Source organism: Cucumis sativus, chromosome 1, assembly GCF_000004075.3.
Source record: "Cucumis sativus cultivar 9930 chromosome 1, Cucumber_9930_V3, whole genome shotgun sequence".
Taxonomy (NCBI): Eukaryota; Viridiplantae; Streptophyta; class Magnoliopsida; order Cucurbitales; family Cucurbitaceae; genus Cucumis; species Cucumis sativus.
Genome location: NC_026655.2, coordinates 26,512,626 through 26,534,072, shown reverse-complemented (window position 1 = coordinate 26,534,072; position 21,447 = coordinate 26,512,626). Strand labels below are relative to the sequence as shown.

At 32.2% G+C, this 21,447-nt stretch overlaps 3 protein-coding genes across 5 annotated transcripts; 1 reads left to right on the top strand and 2 right to left on the bottom strand.

Moving 5' to 3' along the window:
• The first annotated feature begins 2,393 nt into the window (after positions 1-2,393).
• Positions 2,394-4,975, top strand: LOC101217749. Its single transcript, XM_004144022.3, has 3 exons — positions 2,394-2,628; positions 2,714-3,539; positions 4,692-4,975. The coding sequence occupies exons 2-3, from the start codon at positions 3,184-3,186 to the stop codon at positions 4,753-4,755; spliced, it is 420 nt and encodes a 139-aa protein (XP_004144070.1). The 5' UTR covers positions 2,394-2,628; positions 2,714-3,183; the 3' UTR covers positions 4,756-4,975.
• A 2,656-nt stretch (positions 4,976-7,631) lies between these two features.
• On the bottom strand, positions 7,632-10,804 carry LOC101212880 (receptor-like protein 46). Its single transcript, XM_031880163.1, has one exon. It carries the CDS (start codon positions 10,513-10,515, stop codon positions 7,987-7,989), a length of 2,529 nt encoding a protein of 842 aa, XP_031736023.1. The 5' UTR covers positions 10,516-10,804; the 3' UTR covers positions 7,632-7,986.
• A 2,640-nt stretch (positions 10,805-13,444) lies between these two features.
• On the bottom strand, positions 13,445-19,322 carry LOC101212643 (pumilio homolog 12). 3 transcript variants are annotated; one of them, XM_004144088.3, is made up of 6 exons: positions 19,237-19,322; positions 16,880-18,197; positions 16,594-16,756; positions 14,946-15,109; positions 14,294-14,549; positions 13,445-14,119 (listed from the first exon to the last, which is right to left on the bottom strand). In XM_004144088.3, exons 1-6 carry the CDS (start codon positions 19,316-19,318, stop codon positions 14,012-14,014), a joined length of 2,091 nt encoding a protein of 696 aa, XP_004144136.3. In that variant the 5' UTR covers positions 19,319-19,322; the 3' UTR covers positions 13,445-14,011. The 3 variants fall into 3 exon arrangements, with proteins under 3 accessions (XP_004144136.3, XP_031745719.1, XP_031745713.1); XM_031889859.1 differs by having other exon boundaries at positions 16,880-18,392; positions 19,237-19,319; XM_031889853.1 differs by lacking the exon at positions 19,237-19,322 and adding an exon at positions 18,933-19,201 and having other exon boundaries at positions 16,880-18,392.
• Positions 19,323-21,447: the final 2,125 nt, after the last annotated feature.

Here is a 21,447-nt window from a genome sequence, read left to right as displayed (position 1 = left end):
AAGTGAAAAGTAATTTTTTATAAGATTAGTTTTCAAAATTATATGTAGTTAAAAGTGAGGGAGAGAATATGATGTTTGATAGGAATGTTATGTTTGGGATTGGACTCAAAAACTTTATGGCAAAAAGGGTAAAAGTTGGAATGATAAAGATGGAATTTTGGAGAAAAAAGAGCAAACATCTTAAGAAAAGAAATGATGAGTAAAGGTGTTGGAGCATAAATGCACAAAAGGTTCATAATTGATCAAAGATTTGATTTCATGCAATGTTGTTGTAGAAATCACAATTCAATATGCCAATTTAAATTTAATATATATATATATATAGGACTATTTAAAGATAAATTTTGAATGGTAAAATTTAAATTTTAGTCCCTCCACTTTTTAAATTTGCAACAAGATAGGTTTCTGAAATTAAAAAAAGTGTCTTAACGAAATATCGATTGATTTACGGTCACCTCGATTTTGGCTTTTAAAATTAAATTAATTTTATTTTAATTTCTTATTAGTTGCATTTTTTTCTTTGTTTAAAAAGTTGAATCAATAGCTAAATTATTAAAAAAAAAACTATTTTATTTATCTCTTAAAAGAGGAAAAGATGAACGGTGTTCGTTTTGTCTTTTTTTTTTTTTACAATGACTTATTTTCTCTTTATTATGTGACAATTTTGTTTCAATGTATCGATATTACACTAGAGTTTGTTACTAAATTTCTATAAGCCGTATTTTTTTTTTCAACACTTAGAGTGTGCAAATACAACTCTCAATTTAGGATTATGAAGCCAAATCAATCACACACGGTAGTGTCATGGAATTCTTCGCTTTCCCTTTTTTCTTTTTAATTTATTCTCCTTCATTCTTTGATGGATTCTTTTAAGGTAATACTGATTTTTAATTGTTTATCATTCTTCAGTATTCTTTCCATTTATATTTCTCTAGGTTTATTCTGATTTCTTTACTGCATTCATTTTCAATTTGTATTGAAAAATAAAAAAAACAAACTATTAGTAAGTTCTCTACATTTGTTTACTTCATTACCATTATTCTTTTGAATTCGTATTCAAAATGGAAGAAATTTGTTTAATCGTGCTAAAAGTAAGATTTCAAGAGTATTGCACATATTTACTTGGTTTTTTACATAATTGACAACAAAAAATAGATAACTAAGACGATGATCAGATATAACATTGAGTACACTTATCTGATTGTAAAATAATAAATGTTTAGGAGTTGTATTAATTTAAATACTAAACTAATAATTATATGAATTTATACCCAACTTGAATTTGTATTAATCATTCTATTCCCATTCCTATGTTGAAAGACAAAATGGAATGGGCCAAACGAAAAATGGGCTGCTAGCTGGGCTTTGAATGGATAGAAGGAATCAGCCCAATTTAAAGCACAGGCCCAATTTTGGCATTTCAAAAACTTAAAAGGATCAAATTGGCTATTTCAAAATCTACATTTCAATAATTATTTGAATTTCCAATAAAAAAAATGTATATGATTTATTTGACATTTTTAAAATCAATAAATTTATTAATTTTTTAGTAGAAAAAAGTATATTGTTTTTAAGGAAATAATGAAAAATAAATAAAATAGCACAAAACACAATCAAATTTAAATATATTATTTAGAGAAAGAAAGTATGGTATTGAAAAACCAAGATGCCAAATGATATTGATATTCACTAAAATCTTTTAAGGTTAGCTCATTCATGTGTACTCGTTTATTTAAAGTTAGAAATTTTCAAATATTGTTGTAATTAATAATCAAATCTATCATTCTAGTTACGTCGTCATATTGCACTACATAAACCATGTCTATCGAAGTCTAATGCAAAATAGACATCTCTATCGTAATAAAATTTGTTTCACAACAAACAGTAAGAAAATGGAGAAAACACATTTTATAACATATCGCGTTAGGGATGACCAATTTAGTCGTTAACACAATGATAATCTCTACCACGATCTCCATTTTCTCATGAAAAAAGTGAGACAAATGGAAAAAACACATCATAATTTTTTTTATGACCCTCGTATTAGGGTAACGATATAAATGATCATTTATAGGATACATGATAAAATGTAGTAGAACATTGCATTGTAAATAGAAAGTTAGATTTCATACATCTGTTAGAGATGCGTCGTTAATTATAAAGTACACCAAAAAAGAAGAAAAAAAACTCATTTGATTTGAACGTTAGACAAGTTCAAAAGTTCAAATTTAATCGTGTTTAATTTATTTTTGTAATATATCCAAAATTAAACTTTTTTGTTGGTTTGTTCTTGTTCTATTTTGCTTTCACTAAGCCAAAATTAAACTTGTAAAACAATAAAATAGATACCATAGGAAAGTTGAAAGACAAGAATAATATCCACATCTAATGGACAACAAGAGAAAGTAGAAAATTGGAAGAACAATTTTGCACACTGTTCTTGATAACGACTCTCTCAATTTCCACTAATGGGTTCATCTTCATTTATCAAAATCCCATTTCAAATCTCTTTCCATTTCTCAGCAACTTCAAAATCCCAGTTCCCCAGTAAGTGTACACTCTTCAAATTCTCTTCCATTCTTCAATTTGAGCATTGGATGATGAAATTCAGAGCAAATGAGGAATAGGGTATGTCCACAGTTTTTGATTATGCCGCACGTTTTCGTTTATTTTTTTCCTCTGCATTAATTTGCATTTTCATAATGATGAAAAGGTAGCTTTCATGGGAGAATAAAAACAAGATCGAGTATGGACGAACACCCTTTTGCCCAACTTTAAAGGTTGCGTGGGACATTTCCCATTTCTTTTGTCGAAGGAATTCTTTTTTGTTTTGTGTTGAATAGAATTTCCTCAAGGGATCAAATTTTAATGATTGCTTTCTGGGTTTTACTTGCCTTACCCGATTGATCTTTCCTTGATTCTTGTTTCACAAGATTTTGTTTTCAACATATTTCTCTCTTCTGTGATTCCTCTCTTGTTGTAGAGGAGTTTGATTCTGTAACATTTGATCATGTTTTGATCTGGGGTTTTTCTCTGTTTTGAGTTTTGGAGGCATTGTTTAGTGTTGGCTGATGATTTGATTGAGATTCATGCTTCTGTTGGTTGTTGGTGAAATGGGCTAAGTTTAGAAGTGATAAAAAGTAGTTTATGTATTCAGTTTTTATACTTTTTGCTTGATTTTTAATGAGGTTTTGGATGTGTAAGATCCACTGTCCTTCATCCTTTTGCCTTTGCCAACCTGCCCCTCATATATATTCCACTGGATCAATTCCACTGGATTTGGAAAACTCATCACATTTGCCTTCAGAAGTTGAATCGGTCATTGGAACTTCAGTTTCCATTGTTGAGACACTTGAATCTAAGCAAGAGTGTAGAGATGAGTCTGGTGACAAAGTGCAGGAAAATGAGTATGGAATCAAGAGTAGTTTGAGGAAGTCCAGTTTGCGATCAGGCGTTTCGAAGGAGAAGCATGTGAAAAGAGTACAATGGATGGATTTTTCAGGCAAAGAACTTGTTGAGATCAGGGAATTTGAAGCTAGGTAATTTATCTTGCACTTTTCTTCTTTTCTTATGTCTTTCTGCATTCCATTTAAGATTCAATGGCTTGGAAGGAGTTGAATAGGCTATGCTCTCTGGTTTTTACATCTCTTGAATCATGATCGAGAAGATCAAATATCATCTAAATAGTTAAAATATAGTATCTTCGTTTAATTTGATTATTTGATTTTAGAATCTTTACATCTCATGAATCATGATTGAGAAGATCAAATGAAATCTGAATAATTGAAATATAGTATCTTCCATTGACTTATTACTTGATTTTAAAAAGAGAGAGGATCTTATTGGGTTGGAGTATATAACAGTTTAGAATTCCCGAGGCCCCGTTTGGTTACCATTGGGTTTTTGAAAATAAGCCTATTTGCTGTCATATTCTTACAATGGTTTTGAAAAGTAGATTAGTTGATTTTTTTGCTAAATTAAAAATAAATGTTTTTAAAAACTACTTTTTTAGTTTTAAAAAATTGGCTCGGTGTTTTAAAACATTGGTAGAAATTACAAAACAAGAAATTTAGGGATGGAAAGGGTTTTTGTAGGCTTAATTTTCAAAAATTAAAAATTAAAACAAGATGGTTACCAAATGTGGCCTAAGTCACTTAAATTATGAAGTTATAAAACATAATATGGTTTAAATTATCAACTACACCAAACACTTTTTTAATTAGTTTTTCTATGTTTTTTAACAATTGGAAGACCCTTATTTATTAGTTTGTTTTTTCTTGGGAGGGCCCTCTCGTCCTTTGCCGTTAGGTTGTTCTCTTTTGTACTCTTGAATATGTCCATTTCTTATCCAATAAAACATAATATGGTCAGATTCCCACAACATATTGAAATTCAATCTAATATTAGGAGACTTTTTGCCTTTGTATAAGTGGTAACAAGGAAGTGATGATATAGGAGAGGTGGAACTGCAATTGCATTTGATTCTTAAGATGTTCATGCTAGTTGAAAAGTATGAGAAAATGGAGAAATCATACATACATATACGTGTATATATATATTTGTAAATCACCATTAGAAAGATGCTTGAGAATGAGAATGATGCTAGCAAACTAACAATTAGGACGTTTTCTGTTTTCTGATTACTGATTTGATACGTACGTGTACGCACACATGCTTTTCTTATGCAACAGTGAAGCTGAAGATTCTGATTATGAAAGTGAGGATAACAGGAGCTGCATCTGTACTATTTTATGAAATTGCTCAATAGCTTATCCAGTCAAATATAATAGGAAGAGGAAGTAGCCGACAAGTTAATATTCATCCTGAAAAGATCTTTACTTTGGCCGAAAATTGGAATTTAGTGTTCCTTGGTGCATCATTGTTTTTCATTTCTCACATGAGAATATGTTGTAAGAATGAAATGCAAAGTACAGTGTTATTTACCAATAAAGTATCTATTTATTTCTTTTATGAATGTCAAGTTCTTCAACTCTAGTTACTTCCTTTCTTTCACTAGATTGGCAAAAAAGTTCACTGCTTCATGAACTTTGCACTGACTGTTATCTTATGGTGCCACTACTTATATACCAAGGTTCCATGATCCTACCAGTTACTGCATTGTGCTGAGGTATGCCCTTTTGTTTTCTACATGTTTGCGCTTATTAATGTCTCTAGAATGCAGACTGTTTGCATGGGGGATTCCTACTTAAGGGTTAACTGACTCATGTCCTGCGAATGATGTGTCTATGTGGTGTCAGCGGACTGAGATATCCAGACATGTAAACATTTAGCACTGTAAAAGCAAAACCAACTGGGAACCCGATTCCTGCCCCTATCCATGAAAACTCTTGTTGCTTTTCTTCCTCTTTTATTCCTTTTCCAGGTTGCTGGTCTTCTGCACATGGCTGCTGGATTTGAATTCCACATAGCCCACTGTTGTTGGCATAGTAGCTCAGAATGTTCATGGTGGACATCTGACCCCCGACTGGAATCCTGCCTGTGAGCTGGTTGTTGCTCACGTCAAGAACCGCCAATTGGTGCAGCTTGGCTAGTGATTTTGGGATTGAACCCGATAGCTTGTTGTGAGACAAGTCCAAGGTCTCCACATGTTCTAAGTTTCCAAAGGTTGATGGTATATTGCCAGAGAGGTTGTTGTCTGCCAGGTTGAGAAGCTTTATGCTCTTCAGATCGCCAATTGATGTTGGAATCTGTCCGCTAAGATGGTTCCCTGACAAGTCTAACAGTACATAGATGTCGAGGTTTGGACCAGCTGGAAGACTTATGAATGACTTCTTCCAATTTACTATCAAGTGAGTCAAATTACCAAGGAACGTGGAGAAAACAACAGGGATGATATCTGATGATGTAACTGGTGTCTTGAGACTGTTGACCATTCCCATTAGTTGCCCCATCTCAGTTGGTATCGTTCCAACCAAATCGTTATTAGAGAGATCAAGGATATGTAGGATACTGAGCTTGGAGATGCTTTTTGGGATTGGACCTGTAAAGGAGTTGTTTCTCAAACTCAGAATCTGAAGCGTAGGGAGTTTTAAAGCTCATGGGTCATGGGTCTGGTCCATGGACCAACCAAATTCAAGTTTTTAAAGCCCACCAGAGAATTCTATAAGGTCTAGAGATAATTTTTTCAAGAACTAGATGATTCCCTAACTCCTGAAGTCGACTACTCTCGAAGATTGAAGCTTCTTTGAAGATACAAACTTTCTTCCAAGATTCCAACTTAAAAAACATCACGTCCTCAGCTTTCTCCAAATCAAATATAAGCATTCAATCGAGAGATAATCAAAGGATCAAATTATAGAAATCGAACCGCATCACATCAAATCAACGAAAATATAACATCAACTCAAGTTCAACTCCACGAATCAAATTCCTTCGAAAATCTCGTGCGAACACATCCCATTGCTAAAAAAAACATCAATTTTATACCTTATAGTCAGGCCTTAGAGTTTACAACTTCCTAAACTTTATAACTTCATACTCTTATTCTTCGTTACAAACATTTTCTTAATGTGCATCCATAATAGATATGTATATATACAAGTATCTATCACTAATAAATGTGATATTTTGTTATATTGATAAATATTTTCAACTGTTTTATCATTTAAAATAATTACCCTTCAAATATCAATATATGTTACACTAACGATAACACAAGAATAATAAGTTATAAAATTACGTTGATCTATTACGAGAAAATCAAATAAAAAAGAAAGAATAATTTGTGGAAATTTGAGGTTTTGTATTATTTGTGTATTCAAACAAGAATCATGATATCATTTTCTATTCTTATTCCTTGACTTTTTTTTATACATAATTTCCTTAAATTAAACTTTTTTTTTTTGTCTCATTGTTATTTTGTCCTCCCTTTAAATTACATTTAAAAAAAAGAGCAATTGGTGTAATTTACATAGCATTACAAAATGGCCAATGTTACACAAACATTTCTTTGCAATTTTGCTATACAGGTTCTTATTCAAAAGAGGAAAAAAAATTTCAAATTCTAAACAGAAGATTAACACCAAATATACCTAGTTTTCAAAAGTTGCTGACCTCAATTTCTAATTTTTTTTTATAAAATTTTATAATTAGCTATAAAAAAACGAAAAACAAGAAATAGAAACAACTACTAAAAAACGAGAAACAATAAACAAAACCCATATCCTAGCTCGAGAGAATATAAGAATTTCATTCAATATAAAATAGATATTGTATTAGTGCACCACAAATTAGTCTAATATCTTATAATATATTTAGCAAATCAAAATAATGATTTAGTTTATAATTTTTGAAACATAGATCGATAGGTTTTTAAAATTTCAAAAAGTTTTTAATAAGTTGGGGCAAATTTCAAAATGTGTGAAAACGGCGTTTTGTTTGAAGCATTATTATTTTGTATGTTAGAATAAAATGGAAATGAGAAGGGAGGGAAGAGGTGCAAAGATTCCGCCCTTTCTTTTTTTCAAAAATACTTTCTTACCTCGAATTTTTCTTCCTGCTTTGGATTTCTTCTTCATTTTGAGTATGAAATCCTATGTTTGTGATTATATTTCTGTAACCATGATGGCTTCAAATCAAATGTAAATCTAATTGAAGGAGATTTTTCAATATATATAACATCTTCTTTCTCATCATTTTCTCTTGGAATTGCTTTACTCTTCAGTTTCTCTTAGATCCTATGAAAGATTCTCTCATCAGTGCATTTTTTTAGATTCTCAGAAAGGTTTAACCCAGAAAACGGAAAAGAGGTTTAGGATTCATCCAGGTTTAGGATTGTGATTATTGACTTATCTGCTGAGTTATGCTTTGATCGTATACAAGTTTCTATGATCCTCTAAATTGTGTTGATGTATAATGCCTGATTTACTTTTGTTTGTTATATTTTAGGGCATTTTAATGTTTCTGAAATGCAGACTAGTTAAGCTGGAACAGATTGCTACATATGGTGGAGTTGAAACTTGTGAGCTATGGCCTTCGCCTTCTAGGCCTGGGAACGACGCGTCTATGTGGTACTAGTGGACTAAAATAACCAGAAATGTAAAGAATTAGGACTGCAAACGCAAAGCCAATTGGGAACCCGATTCCTGCACCTATCCAGGAAAATACTTGTTGTTTTTCTTCTTCCTCTGCCGGCTCTGCTGGCACTGTTGGTTGCTGGTCTTCTGGACATGGCTGCCGGATTTGAATTCCACATAACCCACTGTTGTTGGCATAGTAGCTTGGAGTGTTCATGATGGTCATCTGACCCCCAACTGGAATTCTGCCTGTGAGCTTGTTGTTGCTCACGTCAAGAACCGACAATTCGTGTAGATTGACTAGTGATTCTGGTATTGAGCCTGAGAGTTCGTTGTGAGACAAATCCAAGGTCTCCACTTTTTCCAATTTCCCCAAACTTGATGGTATATTGCCAGAGAGGTTGTTGTATGCCAAGTTGAGAAGCTTTATGTCCTTCAAATTACCAATTGAAGTTGGAATTTCTCCGCTAAGATGGTTCTCCGACAAGTCCAACAATGAATAGATGTCAAGGCTGGGACTAGTTGGGAGTCCTAGAAGTGACTTCTTCCAATTTACTATCAAGTCATTGAACCCAATATCGATGTTCAAGAAAGCATCAGATAATGAATATGTGCTTGGTCTATCGATCATTCCCTTTAGCTCGCCTATCTCGGGTGGTATTTCTCCAATTAATTCATTACTACAGAGATCGAGGATATGTAGGTTACTCATCTTGGAGATGCTTTTTGGAATTGGACCTGTGAGGGAGTTGTTTCTCAAACTCAGAATCTGAAGTGTCGGCAGTTCGGAAAGGAAGTCAGGCAATTCACCAGAGATATTGTTGTTCTGAAGATCGAGGTGTTCGAGCAAGGTCCAGTTAGTTAAGTTCTTGGGTAAGCTTCCGGAAAATCTGTTATTGCTTAACGAAAGGATCCTAGTTTGTTGAGGGAAGATTGTTGGAATCTCACCAGTGAAATCATTTGAAGATAAGTCTATGTATCCAAGAAATCCATCTGGATCAAAAACTGGGAATGTGTCCCCGGATAGTCTGTTTCTTGAAAAGTCCAGCAGTAGAAGGCGATGAATGTTCGAGATCGACTTTGGAACTTCACCAGAAAAATCGTTTCCAGACAACATTAGTAGCATAATAGAATTGGCATTACCAATATTTTCAGGCAGTTCTCCAGAAAAGTTGTTCCTAGACAGGTCGAGCACCGATAGACTCAGCGACTCAAAGAGACGAGGAGGAAGAGAACCCGAAAGCTTATTGTCTGAGAGAATGATGGAACCAAGAGCCATTTCAGCCAGCCATAGAGGAAAAGTTCCTTCTAGTTTGTTCTTACTCAAATCCAGGAAATTCAAACCCTTCTGTGAAGAAATCCATCCTGGGATCTCTCCTATGAGCCCACAAGACTTCAACGACAGTCGAGAAAGCATTTGCTTCGGTTTTACGCTTTTAACGCTGTTGTTCCAAGTCATCAAATTGCCTCCAATCAACAAATCAACTAGCCCTTTCATATCGAACAACCATATCGGAACAAGCCCTTCAAGTAAGTTGTTTTCCAGTTCCAATTGTTCCAACTTTTCCATGTGCTGTATTGACGTTGGAATTGTGCCATTCAATTTGTTATTGCTCAAGGCCAAATGCGTCAAGTTGGACAGACTGCCAATATCCGAAGGAATCCCCATTGTAAACTTATTGTCCCTCATGTCCAGCGTCTGTAAAGATTTCAAATTGACAATGGTGAGCGGGACTTCGCCCACAAAGCTGTTGCTGCGAATGAACAGTTTCTGCAGCATTTCCAGGTCGCCAATTTCCTCAGGAAGTTTTCCGGTAAGAGAATTGCTATCCAACTTCAGCACTCTCAAGTTCCTAAGAAACCTCACATCTGAAGTCAAAGTTCCACCAAGCAAATTGCTGCTCATGTCGAGATATTGAAGGTATTGCAGGTGATACATCTGTGGAGGAATCGAACCACTAAACTTATTCTGCATTAGATTAAGATTAACCATCTTACTTAGATTACCAAACCCTGGTCCTGAGATTTCGCCCTCAAAGTAGTTCGAAGACAAATCGAGTAACATCAAGCTTTTAATGGTGAAAAGTGGCATCAATGCCTTACCATCAAGTGGCAATGGATCTTCAGTAATCCTCAAAGCAAGAAAGTAAAGATAAAGACCCTGAACCATCCTCGAGCTTGAATCAGGAGAAGAGCAGACAACTCTTTCCCAATGGCAGCAATCTGTAGTTGAATTCCATGAATCCAAAGAGGAGAAGAGAGGGATGGAACTATCGGGAGAAATTGTAGTAGAGAGAAGGGTGTCTTTAAATAGGAGGAGGGCTTGCTTTTGTTGATCAGGACATGAGAAAATACAAGGGAGCACGAAGAAGAACACTACAAATCGGATAGGAATATGAAGGAAATGAAGATCTTCCATGGATGCAGCTGCAGAAGAAAGCTTCAAGTGAGAAGAGAATATACTTTTCCTATGGAGCATTTGAAATTCTATCAAGTTCACAACTTTTATATACAAAGGAGAAAGGAAAACAGTGTTGATGAGTGATGGTTCAATAAGTATTTTGATTTGCCAACATTCCAAAGTCAATGGTCAATGTGAATGGCCATTGATTTGGGGGAAAGGGAAACTGTGGGAAAATGACATTATTGGGAGAGAGGTTTACCAATTGACTATGACACTCGTAAATGGAAAATGGTGAGATTTAGAGCATATTATTTGTGGAAGAAATCCAATCTATGAAAGTGAGATGGTAGAGCATGGGCAAAAGGTTCCAATATTAACTAAAATGGGTCCAACATTATCAACCCTTTTCTAAAACACTTCTGATATTGGACACAATTCAACCATTAACTTACTAAATCATTATTTCAAAGCCATTGCTTTGAAAACTACTTTTTTATTCGGTGGCTTATGTCATTTCATTTGACTTTTGGTACCTAATAACAAAATTTCATCCATCCTTTTGTTTTTCAATTGGATGAAAACCGAAGTTATTTCAAATATAACAAAACTAACAAAAATTAAGATTTGTTTGGTTCAAAAGAGTTTGTAAATCTCACTACAAAAAACATTACTTTCATATCTTATCAAAGATTTGAGGATTTGGATTACTTGTGTATTCAAACAAAAAATCATGATGTCATTTTCTGTTCTTATTCCTTGACTCTTTTTTTTTCTTCTTTTACATAATTTCCTTAAATTAAACTTTTTTTTTTTGTCCTCCCTTTAAATTACATTAAAAAAAATGCAACTTGTGTAATTTCCATTTACAAAATGGCCAATGTTACACAAACATTTCATTGCACTTTTGCTATATAGGTTCTTATTCAAAAGAGGAAAAAAAAAGATCAAATTCCATTTATAAATAACACAAGCTAGTTTCTTACCTTTTCTTTTATTTTTTTTTTAAATCTTTTAACTTAGGAATTGCAATTGCAATATATGGCTTTGTTTATTAATTGTTTTGTTTATTTACTATCAATCAATACTTTAAAAAAACCAAATCAAAATTTTGAAATTTAGCTAAAGTTCAAGAAATAAAGATAAAAATCATCGTAAAAGATTGATATGAATATTAACTTATTGCTAAACAAGATCTCAATTTCTAAATATTTTATAAAATTTTAAAATTATTCATAAAAAATGAGAAACAAAAAATAGAAACAACTACGAATTACTTTTATTTGAAACACAAGAAACAAAAGCCAAATCACTTCACTCAATTTCATTTGACTTAAAAGAGGCATTGGTGCACTACATTAATCCAATACCTTATAATATATTTACCAAATCAAAATAATTGAACGTTTCATAACTATTTAGTTTTTTTTTTTTTTTTTTGAAGTATAGAAGTGAATGAAATATAATGCAATAAATTATAGATGTGGTTTGTGTAAAATTTCAAAATGTTAGAATATAATTGATTTTTTAGTTATAAATTTAAGTCTAGGTTACGATAAACTTTCATAAAAATAACAATTTAATCTTCAAACTTTAATTTGTAACAATTTAGATTCTATACTTTAGAGTTGGTACGGATTTAATCCTTATTGTAAAAGACTTAATGTTTGAACAAAATACGCCATTTTCGTTATAACATAATAGAAATTGACATCTAATTCTTAAAAGATATAACAAAATTATTATTTTAAAAATTTATATTTTAAATCTAATATACAAATTTCGTATATTTAATTTACCAAATTATTATAGTTTTCGTAACAAGTGTAGTTACAATAAATATTAAATTAATGTAATTGTACTGAATTCATAAAAACGGATAAGTATAGAAATTATAAATAAAAAGAAAAAAGTTAAATTGAATAATATTTAAAGTTAAATAGAATAATTATAAATAAGAAAATGAGGGAAGATTGAGTAAGGAATAAGGAAGGGTTATGATAACTCTTTTCTCCCCTAATCGTTTCCTCATAGTTTAACACAAAACATATAGACAATACAATTTCAAAGCAATGATTTAGAATCAACCAAACTCATTTTTAATTAAATCTTTCAACATTCAATTTTTTTTCCATGAAGTCAATGCTATCCAAGTGTATTTTGCACTTTGACTAATTGAATAATCTAATACACAATGGACAAGTTATGTTTGCATTTAAAAGATATAACAATCAATTAACACAAAAAAGAAAACTATTTTTATCTCAAGTCTTTTCTTTTTTTTTTCAATATATTATAGTATGGTAACCTCCAAACTTTCATTTGGATAACAAAGGGTCAGAAGATAATCATGAAATGAAAACTTAATACCAATTTTGCAACAAAAAATATCTTATTTCGTTGGTGAATAATTTCTAAAAAATAAGCTTAAATATGTTTTGTTATCGAGATTCTTAGAAGTGTGTTCAAAATTCGAACTGAATTGAGGGATAAAAAATTCAAAACTTGTTTTTCTTAGAAAATTGGCTAAGAATAGACCATGTTTGTATAGGAAATATGAAACCTATGGACAAGAAATTCAAAATTTTTAGTTTTTGAAATTTATGCTTCAAATTTTCTTGCCACAGTTCACTTTTACCAAAGAAACATTCAAACATTTAGTTTTCGTAACTCAGTTTAGTTCTTAGAAACAAAGTTCAAACTAAATTACAGAAAAAAAAAACTTTTAAACAGAACAAAAATCTCATTAGTTTTAAAAAAGATGAGAGGAAAAGGAGACTCATTGGTAAACATGCATAATGCGTAAAAGCAAAAGCACAACAAGCGAAATCGCTATCAAACGAGAAAATTAGTTACTTCCTCCTATGTCTACTAGTGCTAACAACCATAGCATGTAGGAGAAAAAACAAGGAATTCAGTAAAAGGAAAAGGAGAGATTGAGAGAGAGATATAGATGTTGAAAAGAAAGAAGATGATGAACATTTGCAAATGGAGAAGAAAAGGCAAAAGGCAGAACAATAAACAGAGCCCAAATTGCTATAATTGACAGGAGTCATAATTACATCATAGCCCAACCAAAAAAGATATATAGCAGCTGCGGAGCAGCAAGCATAGTACAAAGCTAGCCTCAATTCATCAAACCAAAAAGAAAGAAAAAAAAAACTCTCCTATTTCTCACACATTTACCCTTCTTTCTTCTACATGCATTGAGCTTCAGAAAACAGAATCCCAACAAATGTACAACACTCCATATATCCCCATCTCTATACCTTCACCTTTATTTACTATGCCAAATAAACGGAAAAAAAAAAAACAAAAAACAACAAAAATAACATGGCCAACGAGCCAAACGACTGACTTACCGACCGACCAATGTTTACGCATCCTAAACCTTTTTATCCAAAACAACAATTAGAAGTGAAGAGATGTGGATGTCTTCACCTTTGATGAGTTTTCTTCCCAGGTAGACCTGGTCCCTTTTTACCAAAAGAAAGTACTGAAGGAAAACAAATATCAGTTGTGTTTTTCTTACCAAGATGAAATAATGACTAGAAGTTCTCACTCTCGTAACCAGTTAATTAGATTTTCCAACTATTGCAAGGACTTTTTTCCCATATGGACTCATCCTTAGTACCGGAACGTGTGGCCTTATGGCTTCCACCAATTTAGTATGAAGAGTACCCTGACATGGCAAATAGGCAAGCATTGTTACAACTACATTAGTAATCAGTTTGACAATCACTTGTAGAAGGCAATAAATCTTCTTTGGAAAACGTTTGCTAGAAGGTAAATGAACATATTTCTCATACATGAACATAGATACCAAAAGGAAAAGGGTAATCTTGGCCCTGCTAACCTCAGTATTATTCAAAGCAGTTTGAATCGCATAATTGCCATATGGGTCCTGCATGATTTTATCAAATCGGGGATCGTTAATCAATTCAAGCACAATTTTAGTAATTTGTCCTCCCGCAAATTGCAGGCATTTTTCAACAACGTTGCTACTATACTTCTGCATGGACAAGTCCCCATAATTACCCTCTAGCTGTTTGAGTATAGCTTCTGTAGCCCATCGAAGATTAAGCTTGAGGATGAACTGTACAACATAGTTCCTGCATGTAATTAAATTTAGAGAAATTTTATTTGTCAGTTCTAGTTCATCGTACTTGATCCCTATATTTACACAAAATTTAACTTGGGTTTTATACACAATAAGTTATGGCTTCAATTTTAAAAATATAGTGACGAACTGTCATGTCAAAATTTCAAATGAAATAAAGACACCAAAATTGTCCGAATTTAAAAGAATGAAGCCCACGACGAACATCTTGACAGTACAAGACTGAATGAAAGAAAGTTGAAAGTACAAGAACCAAAATGAAAAAATAAACATTTTAAAAGACCAAAATGAACACAAACCAAAGGTACAAGAAACAAAGTAGATTTAGAACTTAAAAAAGGATTAGAGGAAAAAAAACAAAGAAAAGAAAGGGAGAGCATAAAATTACCCATATTGATCTTGGGAAATAATCAGAGCATTTTGGGTGATCTCATTGATTAAATTATCACGGTCGGTGCTGTCGGAACAACTGAGGCATTTTTGAAGTACACAACAACCGTGGCGATCAACAGCAAGATCAACACAACTATTTCTTGCAGCATCAAACAGTAACTGCAGAGAAAGCCATAACCGGAATTAACTTTTTGTTTCACAGAAATCATTTTATAAAATGATCCCTTCTTCATATCAATAACCACTGGATAAAGAGCAGAAGGGGGTTACACATGCTAGGGGTTAAGAAGGTCAATGAGTCCTGCCACAATAAATCATATCTACTTTAATTTCACCAAATTTGAGCCCAAAAAATAGTTTGACCATCTATACAGCTAAAAGTGTATTCTTAAAACTTAAGGACATAGTTGTACAACCGAACATATCTTGTTCAAGTACGGTTATTAAAATTGATATTCTATTCCGTGACAACACAACTGCACATAGTTGCTAATAAAACAATATAAGAATCTATGGAAATAATTGATTACAGAGAGAGAAACGGAATACCACGTTTTCACTTTTATGTTTTAAGGAGAAAGGGAGTACAAGCATTTGAGAGAACAGAAAATTTCCAGTAAATTTGGTAAAGGATGCAAGAACACATGAGAAACAACACCATTAACAATGAAATCAACAATAAAAAAAAGAAAGAAATTAAAAGAGAAATTCAGCTGTTAAACATGCAATGACTCTTAATCCACCAATAAATTTTTATATCTAAATGATGATGAAGAGAAGAAGTTTGAATCCTGGAATATTCAGACCTCAGGAAGAAAGTATTAGGAAAGATCCAAGTACGGGTGATAGATGCACAATGAATGAACTAATGCACTCTAATGAACCCCAACTTTTAATATGAATCTTCTATCTTGCAAGTAGAAAAACCAAAAGTCTAAAAGTCATTCAAGCATATCAATTGATGAATATACAAGTGTTTAATTTATCATAAACTCTCAAACTGGCTACAACGCTCTGCTCACCTGACCCTAAAGCATATTCACATCATTATTATTTTGCCAATTTAATGATATGGATATACAAGTGTTTACTATGGAAAAGACTGAGAAAGCATTGGAAGAAATCTAAAGATTGAGAGGAAGTAGAAAGCTGGAAAGAATATTAAGAGTGTCCTCCCCCTACTCAGATACTCCCAACAAGTTGGACTCTGCTCTCAGATTTTCCATTAATTCCTTTCCTTGCTTCATGTCATTCTACCCTTCAAACTATTTCCTTTAAAATTTTGCTGCTGCTCGCAGTAGACTTATCTAGGCTGTCATTCCTTCCTCTCCTCATACTCAACTAAGTAGAAGGCCTACCAAAGACTTTTGAAGACTTTCTTTTTCTGGAATTGGAAATAACCAAAGGAATAATCTGAAAGCGAATAGCAAAGATCCCCAGAAAGATGAACTAAAAGGGAAGAAAATTTCAAATAAAAATATTACTTTGTTGCATCACACATGGAATTTATTTTACAATTCCCTATGATTAAACAGATACCGATAGTGTTCTTTGCCTAAACTCTAAACAACAGGTTAGGTGAGTGCCTTCACGCTTGAAACAGACAAAGTCAAAATAACAGATCTAGAAAATAGAATCCTCACCTCACGGCAACTAGGCATCAAATAATCAAGGCAATGTTGTGCCACATGGTTGCCATTTATATTTTTCATCAGAGTCACTATACCAGACTTCAAAGCTGAGACAATCATGTGAACTTGCTCTTGGGTTTTAAGGGTTTCAATAACCTTTTGAATAGCACGAGTCCTGTCGTTAAGATAGAAGATATTGGAAGAGAATTAATAAACAATAAAAGGAAATACAATGACTTTGACGAATGCTCGTGTTTAATCCATGAGGGGTATCAGAAATGAAAAGAAAAGAGCATACCCATGCATGTCACATGAAATCATAACAAGTTCACCATGGTTCTGTGTAATTCTACGTAGGATTTGCATCCGCTGATTGTCATTGCAAACTTCAAGCAGCTTCTGTACTAAATAATTTCCGAAAGCATCCATCATGAGTTCAACAACACGATCAATAATTTCTTTGAAAATTTTCTCAATATCTTCATCAGTACCCTCCATAAATTTCCGTTGCAAGAAACGACAACCATGTTGGTCTTTAGCCATGAGAAATATTCTACCCCGAACTTCATCAACAGAATTAAATCTCTCCGGCACTAACTTAAGACTTGGAGATTCTGAGTACATAGCAGAAGAGTGATCACGACACATGCATTCATTAGCTGTAGACAAATTGTTGGGCCGAAAAAAGCTATTTGGGCGGAGAAATCTACATTGGTTGACATGATTGGATGATTTATCAGCATCCATAGACATAAACCTCATAGCATCAACAGTGTTCATTCCAGGACTTCTACCAAGGATCTTTCTAGGAAAGGAAACTTTTTCCATACCTTGAACTGTGTCCATATAGTGTGTTGAAAATACAGAATTTAACTGGTTTGAACCCCTACAAAATGCACTCGGCTTCCATGTTGGTTCATGATTAGACTGTTCAAGATGGTGAGCAATTGGAACCTCGTAATATTGAGGCTTACGATTCTGACTTGAAATCCTACCTGCAATGTTTTCATGTTGTTGAATTGGAAGCAGACGTTCCAATTGCTGTGGATGTATGCAACGTCGCCCATTGTGGAGAACTTGCTGCCTTTGAGATGCAATTGGGAACTGTGAATTCGGACCAGACACATTAGCCACCTCATGGGTTAAATGTGCATTAGGGGACAAAGACTCAAATGGCTGAAGTTGACCAGTTTGCCACTTCTTGTACTGTTCAGGTATATATCTGGAAGGAGAGTTTTGGTGGCCAAGTCTTGTCGAATGGGAATCATGAACACCATTAGTCAAGTGATTTGAAGAACTCCAAGCAGCAAACACTGACGGATCGATATTCTGTAACTGTTTGCTCAAGTTGTCCGAGTAATGGTTTTCCAACAGAATGGCACGAGACTTCCAAGCACGCACCTTCGACTCATCACCAAAGTTTAACTTTTCAAATGCACGAGTCAATGACTGATCGCCCGGTACAAAATTTTGCCTAGTTGAAGTGTGATCCATAGATGATTGCTGGAGTGTACTCATAGAGATATTTCCATCCATCAAGTTCCCGTTGCTATGGTAATCTCTCATGGAAGATCCTTCATACGAACTCACAGATATTGATGACAAACCTTCAGGATCTGCATTACCAGATGCAACATTAGGAATCTGATTGCCAATATATTTCGCAATGTCTTCGAATTCATTTTCATTAGGCATCTCTTCCATTGTTGTAACTAACTCACAAAAAACTCACTGTACCAAAAGGTAACAAAAGCAAACCCCTCACTTAAAGAATAAATGATACAGTGACACACAAACGTTTCTATCTTCGCCTGCCAAGCAGCAAAACACACACACTTTTTAGCATCAAAGATCAGATCATAATTTGAACAAATCTCCAACCTACATTGTACAAAAGCAACCAATCACTGCTATCCCACAACCCAGATAAAGAACAATGAAAATATTGAACAAAAGCCAACAATCACAATCCAAATCACCTAACCCACAAATTTGTGACGATCTCACTAATAGAGCCCTTCAATCACAGTGAAAACAGACCATTCATAGAGATTAAAAGAAACAAGAACAAAATCCTTCTGAATATCAGTCAAACTTCTACACAAGGACAAGAAGCAAAAAAATAAAAAGAAACAAAATCAACCAAAAACACCGTACCGAAACAATCAAAACAACCAATGCAGTAAATAAATAGACATAGAAAAATCGCAAAACACACCGAAATAACCTTCGATCATCAAAATCAGAAAAAGGGTCCTAAAGAAACACAACTTGATCAAAAAAATCAGTATCGCAAAAGCTCCAAAAACACAAAGGGAAGAAAAAACGAAAAGGGATGAATCAAAACTAACCCAATAGGCGATTAGAGAAAATAAGGAAGGCCCACGTATCAGTGAAGGAAAAAGGGGGGAAAGGGGGTAAAATGTAGAGGAAAAGGAAGAGTTTTTTGATCAAAGAAAATGTGGGGTTTCCAAGAATGATCGAATAGAATAGGAAAAAGGGGTGTAGGTGTAGAAGAAGAAGAACAAGAACAAGAAGAGAGGCGGCGTGAAGAGGAAGAGAATGAGAAGAGAAGGGATTAAAGAAGGAGAAATTATAGGAAAAATAAAGAGATTGGCAAAAAAAATATCAAAAGGGAGAGAGTAATCAAGTAACCTGCATGGATTTGGAGTGTTACGTTTTCCATTGTTTCTTCCTTTTCAATTCTTTTTATAAAATATATATATATATATATCATCTTTATTTTTGTATCTCTCTTCAGTCCCTTTGCGAGCCTTCGCTTTTGGGTTTTCGTTTCTTTTTAAATATTTTATAACAACAAAGATTTCATATTATTCTAATGTTTGACTCATCAAACCTTACCAAAATAAATAATAATTAAATATGATTTGGTTTAGTGAATATTATGATCTTTAACTTATATAAGATTTCATTTCCAAAAGTTTGTTGAATCTTTTGTTGTACTTTGCAAAGATTTAATCGTATTTGATTTTGAAAACATTTTGACCTAATTTTATCAAATGAATGAAGATCAAAATTATAAGCATTAACAAAATTTATACAAATTTAGATAAACAAACATACGATTATTTCTTCCATTAAAATGCAAAATATTTATTATATATAAAATTGTAAGTTTAAGTCTAATAAATTTTATTTTTTATATTTTTAAGAAGATTATCGATATCATGAAATAAAATTATAATTCATAGTTAGGAAATTCAAAATAATGTATATATATATATATATACATGAAAATAAATGAAAATGTCACATGCTTTAAATGATGAATAAATTTCTAAAAAAGCCAATATCTTAATTTTATGGCAAAGATTGTTTTGATTACTCCTCATATTTATAGAATATATTCCATTTTATTTGCCCATAAATAATAACTATCAATCTTTTTGTGTATTACTATACAGTTTTCTTTTTTATTTAATTCTAATTATTATTGTTGTTTTTTTAGTTCAATTATTTTTTCATTCTCATATTTAAATTATTCCCATTAAATTATATATATATATATCCTAACTTCTTCAACCTCTTCATTAATAATTACGGGGCATACCTAATTCACAGCTAAATCTTGAAAATAACTATTATGAACCAATAAGAATAAAAATAACTTTTATCTTTAACTAATTATATTCTCATGTAACAATATTTATTGAGTTATAATATTGGTTTTTTTAGAAATTATTTTACAATTGTTGGAAATATTTACTCTATTTTTAAAAAATATTTAAAATTTTGTTATATATATATTTTTAAAATATTTTAGTTCATTTAACCATATTTGACAAGTATTAGTTGTTATATATGAAAAAGATATTTTGGTAAAAATAAATATGAAAAAATATTAAGTTAGAGTTTTGGATTTTTATTTTTTTAATTACAGTTATACTCTATTTAGAATTATGTTTGATAGTTCATCTAGGCATTTCGCAAACATAATTTAAACTATTGAAGTTATTTACTTTGTATGAACCTTGGTTACATATTTTCGAGTCTTAGCTCAATTGGATCGGTAATCAAATGGCTCGATTTTCATATAATGGTTAAATTTTAAAATATGCATGAACTTATTCCATTTGGTCAACTTATCCCATTTGGTCACTTATTTCATGAATCAATGGAAATGTATAACTTAAAATTAGGGCTACAAAAAAATCAAATTCTATAAATAAGGTGAAGAAAACTAGTTCCAATAGCATAAGGTTAGAATCTATTTCTATTTTCAACAACAAAATATATATATAAACTTCTAAATAGTATCATTTATAAAAAAAAACACACACACACACACATATTTGTTGTTTTTCCCATAATATATGTGTACTTATTTTATAATAAAAAACATATAAATTGGCAGTATATCAATTAGAGAATATTTAGTTAAATTAATAGTTTATAACTATAAATACCATTCAAATTTATATCAAAATTAATTTTTGTTTGAGTAAAGGTTATTTTCATCTCAAACCTTTACAATAGTTTAAAAAATCAAACTAAAATTTCTAAATAAGTTATTATTATTTTTTAAAATTGACCAAGAATTCACAAGGAAATAAATTTAAGAGGAAAGAAATAGTTTTGGGCATGAAAAAGTTGCTTTTTGGTCATGTCAAAAAGCACCCCAACCATGTCCTCTAAGGACATATCAATTAATGAATAATGTACACAAAATCCAATAAAAACATTCTAAAATAATAACACAAATTACACCATTTTAATTTATTACTCTAATAAATATCAAACCATCTCTCTAAGTTTATTAGAATGCCTTTCGTTTAACTAGGCCTCGTAGATACATCCCAAAATGTTTTTCTTAATACATAAATAAATTAAAGAATCATTTTAATA